Here is a 16,745-nt window from a genome sequence, read left to right on the forward strand (position 1 = left end):
AGGCACTCACACATGCTATTTAGTTCAGTTTCTATATGACTGGTGCACATTCTGACAGATGCTTTTTCCTATAATATTTGATTACACTGAGAAAATATTAATATGTCAAATTTAATCAGTTCTGTGTATGAAAGTTCACAATTTCTAAATCATAAATTCACTTCCCTAATTGTGCTGGTATAGGTTTGATGACACTCTTACATGGCAGTGTGATTATCATGCTGTGTCCCAAATACTTATTCTAAGACATTCTTGGTGAATTCATACTGGAAAAGTAAAATGATAAATTAAAGTCTGCACTTTAAAAAGTTAAACAACATAACTAAAACTGAAGTAAAGTGAGAAACAGTTAAAAATAATAGGCAGCTGGACTTTGGTCTTATAATTTATTTTGACATATATTTACTTTTTTGTTGTATTTAGAGTATCAAATAGGAAATGGGAAGAGAAAGTTACTGAGACGACTGCAAAAACCCCAACAATTTTTAGTTGTATTTGAACCAGTAACATTATCAACAGTCTAGATGGTTCATATCTTTGCCCCCAGGCCACCATGATGCCCTGCCCCTTTTGGTAATGTCTGGAGACATTTTTAAATCTCTCCAGTCAGTTCTGTTGAAAGAATCTGTCTGAATGAGTGATGAAATGTTTTCAACATTGAATCCCAATCCCACAAGCTGCAGGGCTCAATTAACAACAAGATCTTTTCTCAGAAACCTGCAGGCCTCTATAGGGAACACAAAAGTAATCTTAGTTCCCTCACTGTCTAATCCTGTGGTCTTTTCTCAACCAGGGACCCTGTGCTCAATGGTAAATTTGTTGTATTTTTGTGAAATGATCACAAGCTACATGATGCACAGAAAAATTAGGTAGTATTTTATATACTTGTCAGTATAAATGATGTAAATGATGTGAGTATATACTGAAAAGTTGAATCTTATAAGGCTAAATAGTTGATTTAATCATGTGATTTATATTTCAGTACACTAAGGAATCATAGAATCTTCTTATTTAACTAAATTAAATCTGAATTTCTGGAAGTTTTATAGTGAGTTTTTGGTTAATTACTCCAAGGTTATGTTGGTTTGTTGGTTTATTTGAGTGTTTGTGAGCAAGGTTACCTTCAGTATAGCCCATAGTGGAGGAATGCACTGTGCTGAGTGCCATTCTACATCAACACACTTTACATTCTTTCTGTAAAGGATATTAAATATTGTTCAGACAGATTGTCCCAACACCTTTACAGGAGTTTCCACAAATGTTTCAGTTTCTGTCCACTTCACCCCAAACCAGCTCCATATGAGGCCTCAGTCTGCTGCTCTTCCATCATGTGTGGGATGAACCCCTGACCAACCACTTATTTTTTAAGCTCAGACAGTTTAGCTCTCAATTTTGTACCATGGAAAGTCATTCACTGGACGAGAGCCACTGAAATTTCAATAAATAATAATAATACTATTGTTTTTATCAAGTGATTTTTTCCCCTACATCCTCAAGGTTGCTCTTCCACTGCCAAGGTACAAACAACCTAGACTGGTTGTCCAGGAAGGAAGGAGAGAAAACAGTCTGTATAATTGTAACAGAAAGGAAAGAAGAACAGAAAATAAAGTATTTGTTGAATGGTAAATATTTGATTAATGGTTTTAGTCCCTAATCTTATTCAGTATTTTGTGGCAAAGGCTGTTAAAATGTTGTGAGAAGGCATTAATTCATAAAAAGGTATTTTTTCCTAACTAAAAAAAACTCACTTTTATTTATGCATTCCATTGTCTTATTAATGGGAAAAGGAAGGTTTGAATCTGTTGTTTTGGTTTCAAGCGTGGGTTGCTGAGCTAAAGTTGTTGTGTATGTTGAATGAACCAGATTGAGCCAGATGTCATGACATCCACCTTTGATCACATTAAGTAAATTATTTACTCTGGAATAAACAACTTGCTCTCTTTCCATCAATGCATCAGCTCTTTTCTCAATAGTGTTTTTATTTTTAATCAGATGCTGCACATTGATGTTTAATTTTTACTTTAATGTCTAATTTAACGTTATTGATGGCTTCCTTCCTGAAAATCGCGTTGCAGTTGAAATATTGCGTAAGTGGCAACACAGACTTTCCCACTAGTGAATCTTGTTCAAAGATAAGATTCCTAAATAAACAAAGTGCATGTCAAGACTTATTTTAGTGCCCATTGGGACATCAGTGTCTCATTGTCTGCACCCACACAGTGTGTTCACATTTCAAAAAGCCGTTGGGTTCAACATTTCATTGTAAAAAATAGAGCATATCAGAAACTCATCAGGGTGTGCAGACACTGGCAGAACTGACAATAAAGGTGATGTTATCAGGCAAAGAGTGATATCTGGCTCTCACAGACTTTTGTGCCCTCCAGGAGAATTCACACAAAGTGGAACTGTGGGATCTTTACTGAATGTGGAGGAAGAGTTTTCAAATTTTGATATCACAGATTGGAATGAAATAAAATGTTTGATAATTTTGTGGATTCCACACATGCACAGATGCATCATCTTTTGTTATCAGCTCTGTTATCAAATGTGCGTGAGAAGGCTCCAGAATCTCTGCACACTGGCTCCAGAGCAAAACTTCAGGGCTCATTAAAATGTAAGGAGTCATTTTAAAGTCCCAGAAAATCTGTTGGTAAATATTGACTGGAGCCTTGTATTCAGCAGATAAAGATCGACAATAATATTTTCCTGTTTTAAAATACCTCCTGCTTTATTGTGATTAATCAGCTTGGCCTCACTGATCACTTTAATAACTAGAACAGCACTCAGAGTACATACTTCCTCAGGGCTAACTGTGCCCATATTAAACTACAATCAAAATAATTACATCCAGATTTGGATTTCCATTAAGATCCATGATTTATTTTATCCATTAAAATGTTGGATATTGCCCTATCTAGCAATGTTACAGAAAGTGAAAAAAATAAATAAAACCATTTAGAACCATTTTGCATCCTTTCACCAGGTGGTTAAAATAATGTTACAGTATGAATTTGTTGCCTTAAAATATAAGCCTATTACCCAACATAGATATTGAGAATATCTGCATTCTATGAAGGCATTTTAGAGATCATTTATGAAACAAAGAAAACATTTCACATTTTAAAAGTCTCCCATTCTGGCCTTTATTTTCCATGACACGCTCCTTCCCCCTCTTAGTCTCAGGTTTCAGCATGTTCTCAGGGTCTACGTTATTAGGATTACCTGTGGCCTTGGATTAGTTCAGTAGATTTATGCTCTGACTAAAAGGGATTGGAAGATGCTCATAGCTGTACAGATGCATGTTTTGCCTCCCTGAGCTTGTTGTTGGAGATATAATCAGAACAGTAATCCAGGGCTCACACTCTATGAGTTCTAATTGACTTACACTGTGGGACAGAAGAACCCTGCAACTAGCCTCAACCTCTGTCCGGCACTATTTCAGTCCAATATTGCACAATACAACTTGAACACATGCAAATGGGCACATCTGTATGTGATAAAGGGCCTGTGTGGCCTCAGCTAAAGCAGTCCTGCTATTTACTATTATAGTAAAACACAGACAGCAGAGGGGGTGTGTTTTTTCACAGATGCTGCAGACCAGTTCTTCAGGCTTCCGTACTCATCAGGATGAAGCGCTGAATAACCTACAGCCTCCACCGACCTCCTCTTCTGGACCCGATGGAGGAGGATCCGGTAGGTCCCTGTCAATGGGCTCCTGCAGTCCGAACAGGGATTATTTTGCAAATGATCTGTTACAATACCCAGATCACAAAGCAAACCCTTTACCTCCTGCTCCTCCACACACAGAGCCTGTCCCGCCTGGGCAAAGTTGGCCGGGGACAAGGGCAACGAGACGTACGGGTGAGGGTACTCGATCCCCCTCAGCCAAGCACTGTTTATAATCTGTGTGAGAGTAGAACGATCAGGAGGCACAGGCCGCAGCATGCCCTTGATGACTAGCTGGCAAGGGTCGGGCACATAGGAAGGGATGCTGTAAGCCCCCTGTAGGATGCAGCGCTTCAACCTCCCCAGGTTGTCTCCATAAAAAGGCATTGTGGCCGTCACGATGAAGTACAAGAGGATACCTAAAGCCCAGGTATCAGAGTAGCATCCAATGTAGCCTTTTTCCTTAAACAGTTCAGGAGCAGCGTATGGTGGAGAGCCACAGAAATTGGTGAGGAGCTCATTGGGGCAGCTCTCTGTGCTGAAGCCGAAATCTCCGACCTTGATGCAGTAGCTGGTCGTGTAGAAGATGTTCTCTGCCTTAAGGTCTCTATGGACGATGTTGTTGTCATGCTGAAATATCACAAAAAACAGTTTAAAGGTGAGCAGGGGAACTGTTTTTTTTACAGGATATGTTTACCTTTCAGGAAGAAAATGGTCATTGATGAGTGAAAGGCAAGTAAATGTATTCAAATCATGTGACATGATTGAACAGGTTTGAAATGTTTTTACTTTATCTTCTACTTCAGTAAATATCTGTTTACTGGACAATAGTTGACTTTATACATCTGCAAGGGATGGGGATATTTTCCAATTAGAACTTAATATAAAAACACAGAGTAAGCTTATAAATTTCAGAGCTATGAAACAAGTGTTTGCAATCCTCTTGGCTCTGGACCCTGCGCCATATTTTAGAAGTCGAGGACTCGTCATCAGTTCAACCCAAGTGTAATTTCCCCTCTAAACCTCTCAAATGGTTTCAGTCAAATGGTTGCTTGAGGCTCTAGGCTGGGAACCCCTCAGTTAAAATGAATAAGACTCAGCAGCAAAGAGTGAAATTATTATTACATCAATCTCATTATATTATTTCTTCATAATATTTAATTTAAGTGTCACTCACATGATTCATTTCTGCAGAATTTGTATATTTAGGAAAACACTTTTACAAAAATTACAGGGTGCAATGTAGTTCTCATGTTTTTTCATATTGTTGTTCGTGTATTAGGTAGTACTTCTACCGCTGTACAACACTATTATTAACACTTGATTACAACTGAATCTCAGATGGTTTTGTTTAATACAAATGTCCTCGCTGCTCTGCCCCCCCATCCCTGTCAGACAGTTTCTTTTTGCATAAATGCTTTAAACACCGATACTCTTCTCCAATTATGCTATACACTGTCTTTTCTCATGAATGTTTAGTGTTATTTCATTGATTTGCTCTGTTTTACACAACATACTTCTGTTCGTCCTGGGAGAGGAATCCCTCACAGTGACTGAGGTTTCTGTGATTTTTTTCCCCCCTCTGTTTTGTTTTCTCTCGCTGGTCGAGTGTTAAGGTCAGAGGAGGTCACACCTTGTCATATTCTTAGCCCTATGAGGCAAATTGTGATCTGTGAGTATGGGCTATACAAAAATATTGTAAAATGTTGGACTTTGTGAGTGATTTTATAATCATACAATCAGAAAGCGTTCAAAAGCAGATAAGAGTCAAATGTTTTGACATTTCTTTCATTGTTCAAAATCCTCAGTTATGCTGCCCACCATTCCTACCGTTTTAAGATGCTTATCACAAAATTACAACATCCCCTGTTCAAGACTGACTGAGAAACATCACATCACATTCCCTCCATCTCCCCTCAACTCTCTACTAGCTCTATGACAATAAAGTCTCAAACTTTAAAAAGTATGTAAGTGAATATATCCTGCCTCAAATTATTATGATCAAACATTTACAGATTGAGCCATAATTTGATCTTTTATCTACTTTTCACATGATTCATATGCATCATAAATACCTTTAAAAGTCAAGTAAATGAGACAGAGTGAGAACAAATTCATTCTGTTGGTCAGATGATAATTAACAGTGACGCTCACCATGTGTTTAACAGCAGAGACGACTTGTGCAAAGACCAGTTTGGTTTCCAGGTCGTTCAGCTTCCCCCTGGTGGTGATCCGGGAGAACAGATCTCCACCGCTGCCATACTCCATCACCAGGTACAGTTTCCTGCTGCTCTCGATCACCTCGTAAAGACGCACTATGTTGGGATGGCACAGCTTCTCCATGCAGCTGATTTCTGAGGCCGTTAAAGACTGACTCTTCTTCTCCAGACGCAGCTTGTCCATGACTTTGATGGCTACTCTCTCTGAGACAGAAGAGGAGGGAGAGACACATGTCAGAGAAAGTGGTTTACATAGGGTCTGATGAAGTGATGAAAATAAAGGACAATGTTTATGAGATTTATTCATACAAGATTATAAGGAGGTGGATACGACTGCAACATATGAGAAAGCATTTCATTGGCAGCTAATTTACTTGGAAGATTACTGAGTATTATTCGAAGGTTTTACAAAGATGGATCAATAACCCTCCTTGTGTGCAGACACTTACATGGGACGAGTTTTCATAACAGAAAAGAAATTCACTGCTGGGGTCATGGAAGATCAGGGGATTCAATGTCATATAACCAAACCTCTAACTTTATTATTTTTTACCAAGTTCTCAAAGATATACTCTTCAAAGTATGAACCTGTAAACATGGATCCTATCCAGACTTAAGCATTAACAGAAACTCAAATAACTCATAGTTCCTGACCTTTCGTGAGGGCATGGATGCCCAGCCTGACTGTGGCGAAGTTGCCCTGGCCAATCTCTCCTCGCAGCTCATAGAAGCCAACCCTTCGACCAAGCATTAGTTCATTGACAATCTTCTCATTGTGGGCCATGTCATAGACGATCCTCTCGAAGGGCGACTGTCTCAGTCTCTCGGCTTGGGTCAGTTGTGGTAAGGCACATTTGGTGGCGGGGGCCGGTGGTTTGATCACCTTTTCCTCTTTCTGGGGCTCATCGTTGGATATTTTGCTCGATTTCTGCTTTGGCCATAGCCGTGCTTTGATGGCTTAAAAACAAATTTAAGAAACAAGAAAGAGTTTGGCATCAGTGCAAAAGAAAAAGGCTAAAACAAATGCTTTGGAGATAGGCACCTATTTTGGCACAATCAGTTGTGTTGTAAGTTTTTTCTCAGTAATCAGTGTTGCACTTCTGAACTCTTACAAATCTTGTGTAGACAAATCGTGTGAGTGTTGCATGTACAGGACATTGATAATGAGATTAACCTCCGTAATTACTCACTTTGTCCTAAATGAGGTAAAACGTCTGGTCTCTTACATCAGCCTCACATCTTACATTTGTAACGTGGTGAAGATGATGCACATCATCATGTATGGAGACAAACAATAACTGGTAACTTACATTTTAAGTTTATTTACATATATGGATATTTACTAATGTTAAATTATTTGTTTCAGACATTACTCAATGTAAGAATGAGCTGTTGTCAGGATGCAGTGGTCATTCTGCTTTTTGTATTTAATTGTTAAATTAATTTCCACATGCATGCTTTCATGTTTTAATGATGCAGAAAAGCAGGATGTGTTTATCTTTCCTGTTTTCCTTCTGTTCTAGGAAACACAAGTCTTATTCTTGAGACACAGTTCTTGAGTCCCAAACAGGACAGTGTTTTGCAGCTGCTTTTTTAAAAAGCAAACCTTACATCCTGTTTCTTTCCTTTTTGAGTGAAATATTGAATTATGGTGTTACATTACCCAAAGAACCAAATGATAGGGTCACATGTTAAACTGTCAATTCATGAGGACTTGCTGTGTGGGTGTTTTAAGCTGATTATATATAACTTCTCAGCACATGATAGGAAGGTGTTTAACATTTAAATAAAGCAGGTAATGATTATCAACAGTGATCATCCTTAAACATAACTATTAAACTGTGTATGTAAAGGGTAACACTGTGTCTCCTCCTGGTCATTGTGAGTTAAATTTAGAAGATGGTCAGCTCAGTGCACAGGATTACTTTTAGATACAGTATTAGTGGGTCATGTCTGAATGCAGACGGCTATTTATACTGATAGAGGCTACCTTGACAGCATAACATGAATTAACTGAGCTTCCAAATTAGGGTTAAACTTCTTGTTACACAAACACAGACAACTGACACTGAATTTATCCAGACAGGCAGATGATTCAAAACACTTGAAATCAGTAAAACACTATTTACTATTAAGTCGTAAATGTAGTACTGTAATTACCTTGTAAACAACTCTCCCTGGATAAAATGTTCTCAGCTGCCATTCAAAACCTCTCCATTTCATTTCATTTCAGCATATTCAGAAATATTATAAAATATATTTCTGATAATGAGCTTTTGTATGGAATGATATAATGTATAATAAGGTAGCGGCTTCATCAATGATTAATAAATCATTTAGGTTAGATGTTGGAATATATAGAGAGAGAAGGGTTCATGCTAACTTTTTAATAGGCCACAAGGCAGCATTAATACATTTCAATAAGTCATTAATGGAAGGTTTTAACAATAATTAATGTAAGAGATGATTTAAAGAGATACAAATACAAAGCATGTGTTGTTAAGCTGAAGGACAAAGACCAGCCACAAGTATTTATCTGAATTTAGCAATCCAGCCTATTTTATTGATGTGTATACCTAATCTATAAACCATTACTAAATGATTCAAAACTATTGATAAAGCCATCAAGTATAATTCATAATGCCCTCTAAAAATGATGTGATTTAACACATTAAAATGATATGGAAAAGCGCAGAGTGTGTAATGTTACCTGGGAGCTGCGGTTCCTTCATGTCTGTCCCTCAGGCTGTAACACCTGACTGTGACTCAGGAGCTTCACAGACCTAAGTCACTCCTCACAATCCTATTAGCAGTGTATTAGTGGTCGGTTCATTAGCTCCTCTGAAATGATGGAAATGCTGCATAAACACAAGGCTTATTAGTTTGATTCTGATGATCAAGCTCATCGTGATAAAAACCTTATAATTGCATATATTTCACATTTATTTGAAACTAATGTATGTTGTTTTTTTTTTTACTTCACCACTGACCTTTATTAAGATTGCAGTCTTAAGATTAATTTTGATCCTTTTCTTTAATTATTGTCAAAAATAATAGTCAACTCACAGGAATATTATTTAAAACAAATTCGGGGAGTTGTTTAAAATCAGCAGAAAAAATTGAACTTGTTAGAGGAAATGGGGGAACTGAAATTAAGAGGTAGGGCAGTATTTTCATTCCATTATCATCAAGTTCAAGTCTTTGCTGCTTCACCAGCATTAGCATCTCCCTCACAGAGAACAGATCTATTGATTATATTCAACTTCCATTAGTTGCTTGACCACAAACTCAAATGAATGAAAATGTTGCTCTACGTCTGCTACACGTGTCAATGAGCACATGTCTGAACTATATATATATATATATATATATATATATATATATATATATATATATATATATATATATACACACAATTAATATATATTCTTCTTTTTATTTTTGAAAATACAATTAAATATCAATATTGCTTGTGACACATCCACTCAGCTTTATTTTATCCCACCCTCGGTGAAGGAGACCCGCCCATCCCCTGCCTCTGATTGGTTTGGATTTTAGCATGAAGAGTGATGATTGGTTAGATGTGGGGAAGAATACCAGGGTAAGCCAATCAGAAGCGAGAGAGAGGCGGGTCTGTTTCCATCTGGGTGACTGAAAAAATGCCCCAAGAAGAGAACCTGTTTAGATTGACGTCTAATTCTAGCCAATAGGGAATTCCTTATTTCTAATCTGTCCAATTACCGACGAGGATTAGTTGGCGGGAGAGGAAGAGGCGGAGCTTGAAGTGGCTAGCAGGCCTATAGGACAGAAACACACGCGGCGCTGCGCATGTTATTGTCATGTGCGACATGTAGCAGGTTAACTGGAGCCACTTGTCCGTGTGTATTTTCATATATTCAACTTTTGTGTTAACAATGGCTGCAACAGTAGCGACGCCTGTCACCCCCACGGAGCTCGACCATGAACGGTGCGGGAGCGAGGAGGAGAGCCGCGGCGCGGAGGAGGAGAGCGCTCAGCAGCAGACAGGCCCCCCGGCCGCAGTGAGCCACAGCCGGCTGTCCAAACTCCCGCTGACCCGCATCAAGGCGCTGATGAAGACCGACCCAGACGTGTCCCTCGCCAGCCAGGAGTCGGTGTTCATCATCGCTAAAGCCACAGTAAGAGCCGCAGCAGCGCACACGGATCCTGCCCATGTGATACTAGCTCACATTTAGAGGAAGGTTGTCAACATATATCTAAAGACTGATGACGTTTCTTCATAATATATGATCAGTGTAAAGTATAAACTCCAACTGCAGCCACTGAAGATCTGAAGAAATGTTAGAAACTATTGAAAGTAGTAAATATCATTAGAATCAATAATAATGTTGTATTACATACTGTACATCAAGTTAGAGTTTACAGAAAACTTAATGTTTAACATGTTCTATCACTCACTTTATCAATATGGCACTTTTCATACTAAACAAAAAGTAACACAAAGTGCTTCACATAAAACCAACCCTGTATTTTATATTTCGAAGACATCTCACTTCCCATCCAGGAGGCCTCCCCAGCACCAACCAGCCAGCTCAGGTCCCAGGAAGATATAACTTCTGTGGGTCTTTACCTCTGTAACCACCCACCAGTCAGCTGGTGGGAGAACCATAGGATCCACCCAGACTCCAGTCTGACTGATTTTTAGCTTTTTAGAAATCTCAATTTAATTAATAACCTAAACAAAATATGAGCGCTGTCACTATACCAAAATCATACCTGTTTAAATATCAAGATACCAGTATTTACACACAAAAAGTGCTTGATAGAGACTCCACCTACAAAGGTGTTGTGGACAGTTGTACATGAACTTGAACTGTACATCAAATTCTCTCTTCAGCAAATCAACAGAACACAGGTAATAAGGCAGAAATTAAAAAGTACTGACACAGAGCAACATGAGTCAGGCTGATGAGGGTTGATCATTTTTTTTGTTCAATAAAGATGCACTCAAATGACAAGTACACAGCCTGCTGAAAAGTGTATCCCAGTCCAGAGCATAACTAGCTGTGTTATGATGGGTTAAAATGTGCTTTTTTCACACTCCACTGGACCACTGACAAAACTGGGATTCTCCTGATGCCGCCCATAACCAGTCCAACTGTGATGGATGCCCCAAGGTGTTTGTGAAAGAGGGAGTGTGACAAGTTGATCGCTGTCTGCAGCTTTTTGACTTTGTTTTAGTTTTGAATAATAATAATAAAAACGTTTTTCTTTCTTTTAGGAGCTGTTTGTTGAGATGATTGCCAAAGATGCCCTGGTGTACGCCCAGCAAGGGAAGAGGAAAACTTTGCAAAGAAAAGACTTGGGTAAGCACTGTAAAGAAATTCTTCAAATGACTGTGCTTGAAAATAGGTTTATGATGTTGATGTTGTTCAAGTGATGGAAGTGATTTTGCACAATTATTAATGACTTTAAACTGAACCTGTTACCTGGTTATTGTACAGGGGCTTTGATTGTTTTGATACAATTGTTTGCAAAATCTCATGTTTATTAGAGCTGCTGCAAAGGGACTGAAACTTATAAAGCAGTTTTAACTCTTGTATCTTCTCTTGTCATTTGTCTCATTCAAATAATTTCTCTTCACTTTTTTTCCCCTCCAAAGACAACGCAATAGAGGCCATAGATGAATTTGCATTTCTTGAAGGTAAGCCTGAATCTTAGTTTATAATTCTGCATTGAATCAACCCGTTTCTGTGTAATCCATACAGTAGCCTTCCTCCTAGGCAGATGTGAGCCTCACTAGAAATATTACTTCATGTTGTTGTAACACAGACCACAAGACCTGTTACACATGGTAGCCTGTCCATGTCTTTCAGTGGCCAGGCAATAACCGAAACTCTCCCTCCTTTGGCCACAATTTATGGTCCTACACCTCATCTGCTTTGATGTCCTCTCTCTAATCTGTGTAATTTACAGTTATTTCAATAATTGCTCAACATTCATTAGCTCTAACTCCCAAAAGACCTGCTTGTTGGAAGAACACACACACAGTAGCATAGAAACCTCACTTGGACCTTGCGTTTGGCTTTTACAGAGCGACACAGACAGACCAGCATGGAAACAAAGGCTTTATGTCGATCCTATGCAGAAGAATAAACCAGCCTATGTTCACACTGCAAGTTACATTCAGTACAGAACATTCAAATCTGATATAGTTCTGTAATTACATTAAGTTTAAATCCCATAGGAGTACAGTTCAGCATACTCATGATGTTTACAAGGATAATAGAATTTATTGACCTCAGTATGTGCCAGTACACGTCCTAACTCTTCTTTATTATCTCTAGGCACTCTAGATTAAAGACTGCTTCAGAAGACCAATCAGAACATCCAAGAAACTCTCCATCACAGGGACACATTTTACTGTGGAAAACTTTCTGGTACTTTTCTAAGTCACTCTCTGTCCAAAAGTTACATTTGATGTTTGTAAATGCTTTTCTATAATGTGCTATTAAGAGTTTTCATACTTTGAATACATCCGTGGGGATGTGTACATTATTTGTAAATATTTGAATATTAGTGCACAATGGAATAAATTTAAGTTTTAAACCTTAACTTTCTGTCAGACTGAAAAGCTCTCTCATGATCATTTTATCAGGTTGATTTACTGGTAAATTATGAGATTTGCAACACAAATATTTCCATTATGTCATGAGCGTCAGAAGCCCAGACTGGACAAACACCTTTTGAGTGTTTATGACAACCAAAGGCACAGGTTCTCTCATGTGTGGAAGGGGAGGCTGAGGTGAGGGGTATTGAGCTGCAACATGCAACTTCACCACTTAACATCAGTACATTCTACACACTGAACCTTGAAGTGACCCAACGTTCTTCAGAAAAGATCCTTGCAGGACTCCATCAACAGAGTAGAAGCTTCTACTGAATATCACATGTTCCTATTATCATCAAGTGATGATTACAGTGTGGGATTGTGTAGCTGACAGTAATGTCAGGATGTTTATCTTGGGAAACTAGCAGCAGTGATTACTGGATGAAAGAAATTAGTGTCTGATCATTCAAAACTTGCAAATGTGAAAAACTGCAGGTGAGCTTCATTAAAACTCAAACTACAGTAGTGCAACAAGGAAACCATCCCAGATGTCCACACCCACATAATCCTGAGAGGAGGTGAAAACACCTGAGTGGGTGGAGTCCAGGTGTCGGATGCTTTAACCCTCTGCAGTGAGTTTATTAAGAGCTCTGTCCATGGTGCTGATCCTTGGACCTCCAGGGAGGCAGGAACTGTCCACGGTACTGAGCCGTCAATTCGTATTTAGACTTTACTCCTAGCACTGGAAACGATGGTATGTCATATTGGCAGATTGGATTTTCACATTTTGAAATGCACAGCAATTTCTTATATTCTTATATAAAATATTTGGCTAACTATAATTTTTTTCATTGTGGTAGTCTTAGTGGAGATATTAGGCTGCAGGAGTATGGCCAAGTTACACTTATTCCAATTCACCTCCTGGTATGTCACTTGGACCAAAAGACAGTGACATGTATGTATAAAAAAGGCTAAAGATTCTTCAGGAGAATTAGCATTCTGTCCTCCAAATGTCTGTACCCCATTTAATTTGTGTGCTTCAGGTAAATTATTCTCTGCATTGATTATAGGTGGACCCACGAAGAAGTTTGCAGCCATTTGAGAGTTTAATAATCTTTTAGTATATTGGCTGCTATTTTTGATAAGGATCCTTGACACTGATGGACCACAAACTTACTGCATATGCTGTTTCATTGAATAAATTGACAGACTTGTTTGCATTAAACTAACATTGACTTGGCTAATATAAATCAGTTACAGGTGAACCTAGATGGTTTCTGTATTTGACATCATGGTATAGCACAATGGCTTTAATTCCCCAACTTTATGAATATTACATTTATTCTAAAAGTTAGTAAATTAATTATATAATCATAATTTCTTTCAAAACCCAAATTGGCCGCTGCAGCAAATTTGCACATGTACTCGGTACAAAACAAGCCAGTGGTGAAAAAGTGAGTTAAATATCAAGCTCAACATGGCGACACTGAGCCTTAAGTTTGCATTAGGAATGTATCTGAATGTCTCTTGACCTGAGATGTGTGTTTTTCTTCCTGGCAGAATTTGTTAAACACTTCCACCGTGTTCGGTTTCACACTCTAGGCACAGTCAAGACCCCTCAAGTTTTTGCAGTGGGGATTTTTTAAATAAATGCCTGAGTGTGTTTAAGCTGATTTTCTGGGTTTAGTGTTTCGGGCAGTAATGAAACAGAGCTGTGAGAAGAACAGATGTTTGGTTTCAGAGGAACACCAGTCAACTCCCTGCAGAGGAATTCCTGACTGGCACAAGGGAACACGGATTGGATCCTTTCTAATAAAACATAATCGCACGTCCAAGGATTGGACATCATTTTATTTCCACAGTCAATAAAGACATTCCATTAAGGAAATCTCATGTGAAAAGTGTAAAGCCTCCCCCTGTCCAGAACAGAACATTAAGAATGAAACTGATGGGCCTTATTCATATTGATGGAAAATGACATACTAACAGAATAAACTTTGATCCTGTGGCTCTCTTCATCAAAATCAGGCTTAAATACTTACTCGGCTGTTAACACTTTTCAAATAGACTCATGAAACAAATTAAAATGGCATAACTGGTATGGATTAATGTTAGATTAATTTGCCTTTAGATAAAATACAACAGATGGTCTTTTGCACAACATTAAACAGTTTTCTCTGCAGAGAAGCATTTTCCCTCATACCTGGTAGATCTGGCTTCATTATCACAATATACCAACGTTTAGGCGTGCTTGGCTTTCAAAGGGAATGGGAGATGGCACCCTGGTTGGTTCAAAACAAAACACCCACGTTTAATCACAAGTCTACGCAAAACCCTTTTGAACCTTTTTGCACCTGGCGCAGCAACCTTTTTTCCGGCTGTTAATTTTGCAAAAGTGGATTTGGACAAACACTACATGCACTTTTGCCATGAGCTTTAGACCATGTACTTAGGCCATTAAAATAGAGCCTTAAGAATGTACAACCATAGCAGCTTTGTGAGACTGTACTAAACCTCAGTGCTCTAAGTTAAATGGTAACGTCAGCCGATATGCTCACAAAGACAATTTTAGTATTTGGTTGCACCACATGATATATTTGGGCTGGTGAAGTAGTTTGAAAACTTATCCAACAAATCATATTTGTTCTGGACTCTAAAATGTTTTGCATTTAAATTGAAAAATACCTTTTTTAGAAGCTTTGTCATGGAATCAGATTGTATTCATATTCAGTGGCAAAAAATAAAAGTGATTTTTTTTTTCCAAACAATTTGATCTTAACAGATGCTCTGGCTGATTAAACTGGATATCCAAGTGTCTTAAAGACTTCTGTTTGGCCAATGTGGTGGACTGACCAACATTATGTTGTCCTTCTCATTCATGGAGCCTTGTCACCAGAGTGATTATGTAATACATCCACTGCAGTGATTTTGAAGGTTTTGTTTGACAAACCAGTCTGAGCAATGTCCAAAAGACAACACCACGGGATAAGTTAAAAGGCTCTCTCTATTTCATAAATACTAAAATCATGGAAAAGCATACAATTTCAATATAAAAAGTATTATATTCTAATGTCTATTTGGGGAAAAAGGCGGGGGAAGACAGAAAGTCACTGTCCTACTTGCAATGGAGGAGGCCAAAGGTCATCTGTACCACAGGTTGGTTGCTTCCTCACAGTCATAGTTGCATTCGATTGCAGTCTAAATCATCATCGAGGACAAGGCTGGCGACACCTTCAGTCTTCAAGGAACATTACTCCGTCCTGCGATTGTGGCTCCTGGACCCTGGGACAGAGGAACACACAATCAAATGAGAGACCATTATACAGATAGTCACGTGAATCTTAAATTTATCGTGCAGGCATACAACTTCGATGAGGTGAGAGGCCTTTCAGTGTTCATCTATTTACTGAAGTCTCACATGCATAACATACCTGCACACAGAGGAACACAAGAGGAACTGAAGGAGCACAGCGTTTGCTGCAGGTGACATAAATAAACTCCAGAGTGGAGGCACACATGTCTACAATCAGCACTCAAAACACAGCCATTGGCTCACAGCAAACATGACATCACAAGGTGTGTTCAAGCCCGATCTGCCGGCAGCTGCAGGGGTGGAGTGTAAAAATCTCATCCTCTTTAGGGTCATTTGACATGATCAAGTTCTGCAGTGCTGGGAAAAAGTCAGACAAAATTTCTAACCTGCATTTATCAGGTAAAGTCAATGCTGTTAAGAGCCACATGAAGGCAAACAGACACACAAACAGACACACACACAACCAAACCTAAATCCACAGTGAAGGTGAACTTGTGTGATGGTGTTGATAAAGTTCTACTCTGATATAGTTACAATAATGACACCTCTAACATGGAGTATATCTGGTCTGTTTAATCCATACTTAAACTGCAAATGAACTGGAACTATTCATGTAATTGGGATGTAAATTCAGTCAGGAAAACTTTCTCATATTCAATCACATTTCTCACAGTTCTCTCTGTGATTGTGGGTGTTTACAGTGGCCAATCAGATTCTGCCACAATCTCATGCAGCCAATCATGCAGGTGTCGTCATTTCAGTGATCCAGTTAACCCGCTTTCATCCCATTCTCTTCCAGTCTTCATCCGAAGCCCTGGTCGAGTCCAGTCATTCATCACCAATTCAGGATTCTCGACCACCACTAGCGTTAAGACCCCGGGGGGATTCCTATTCTACGGTGTGCTTCCCACCTCTCTTATCCTGATGACATCATTTAGGGGTCTAAACAGCAAAATAC

General features: G+C 38.7%; 2 protein-coding genes across 7 annotated transcripts; one reads left to right on the forward strand and one right to left on the reverse strand.

Moving 5' to 3' along the window:
- Positions 1–2,709: 2,709 nt before the first annotated feature.
- Positions 2,710–15,663, reverse strand: LOC109625882 (serine/threonine-protein kinase NIM1). 5 transcript variants are annotated; one of them, XM_069522088.1, is made up of 5 exons: positions 15,594–15,663; positions 8,596–8,726; positions 6,540–6,842; positions 5,821–6,089; positions 2,710–4,296 (listed from the first exon to the last, which is right to left on the reverse strand). In XM_069522088.1, exons 2-5 carry the CDS (start codon positions 8,615–8,617, stop codon positions 3,544–3,546), a joined length of 1,347 nt encoding a protein of 448 aa, XP_069378189.1. In that variant the 5' UTR covers positions 8,618–8,726; positions 15,594–15,663; the 3' UTR covers positions 2,710–3,543. The 5 variants fall into 5 exon arrangements, with proteins under 5 accessions (XP_069378189.1, XP_069378188.1, XP_069378190.1 ...); XM_069522087.1 differs by having other exon boundaries at positions 8,596–8,743; XM_069522089.1 differs by having other exon boundaries at positions 8,596–8,743; positions 15,626–15,656.
- On the forward strand, positions 9,651–12,479 carry pole4 (polymerase (DNA-directed), epsilon 4, accessory subunit). 2 transcript variants are annotated; one of them, XM_020081457.2, is made up of 4 exons: positions 9,654–10,042; positions 11,146–11,230; positions 11,527–11,568; positions 12,212–12,479. In XM_020081457.2, exons 1-4 carry the CDS (start codon positions 9,800–9,802, stop codon positions 12,223–12,225), a joined length of 384 nt encoding a protein of 127 aa, XP_019937016.2. In that variant the 5' UTR covers positions 9,654–9,799; the 3' UTR covers positions 12,226–12,479. The 2 variants fall into 2 exon arrangements, with proteins under 2 accessions (XP_069378194.1, XP_019937016.2); XM_069522093.1 differs by lacking the exon at positions 12,212–12,479 and having other exon boundaries at positions 9,651–10,042; positions 11,527–11,600.
- Positions 15,664–16,745: the final 1,082 nt, after the last annotated feature.

The sequence above is a fragment of the Paralichthys olivaceus genome, chromosome 3 (genome assembly GCF_024713975.1).
Source record: "Paralichthys olivaceus isolate ysfri-2021 chromosome 3, ASM2471397v2, whole genome shotgun sequence".
Taxonomy (NCBI): Eukaryota; Metazoa; Chordata; class Actinopteri; order Pleuronectiformes; family Paralichthyidae; genus Paralichthys; species Paralichthys olivaceus.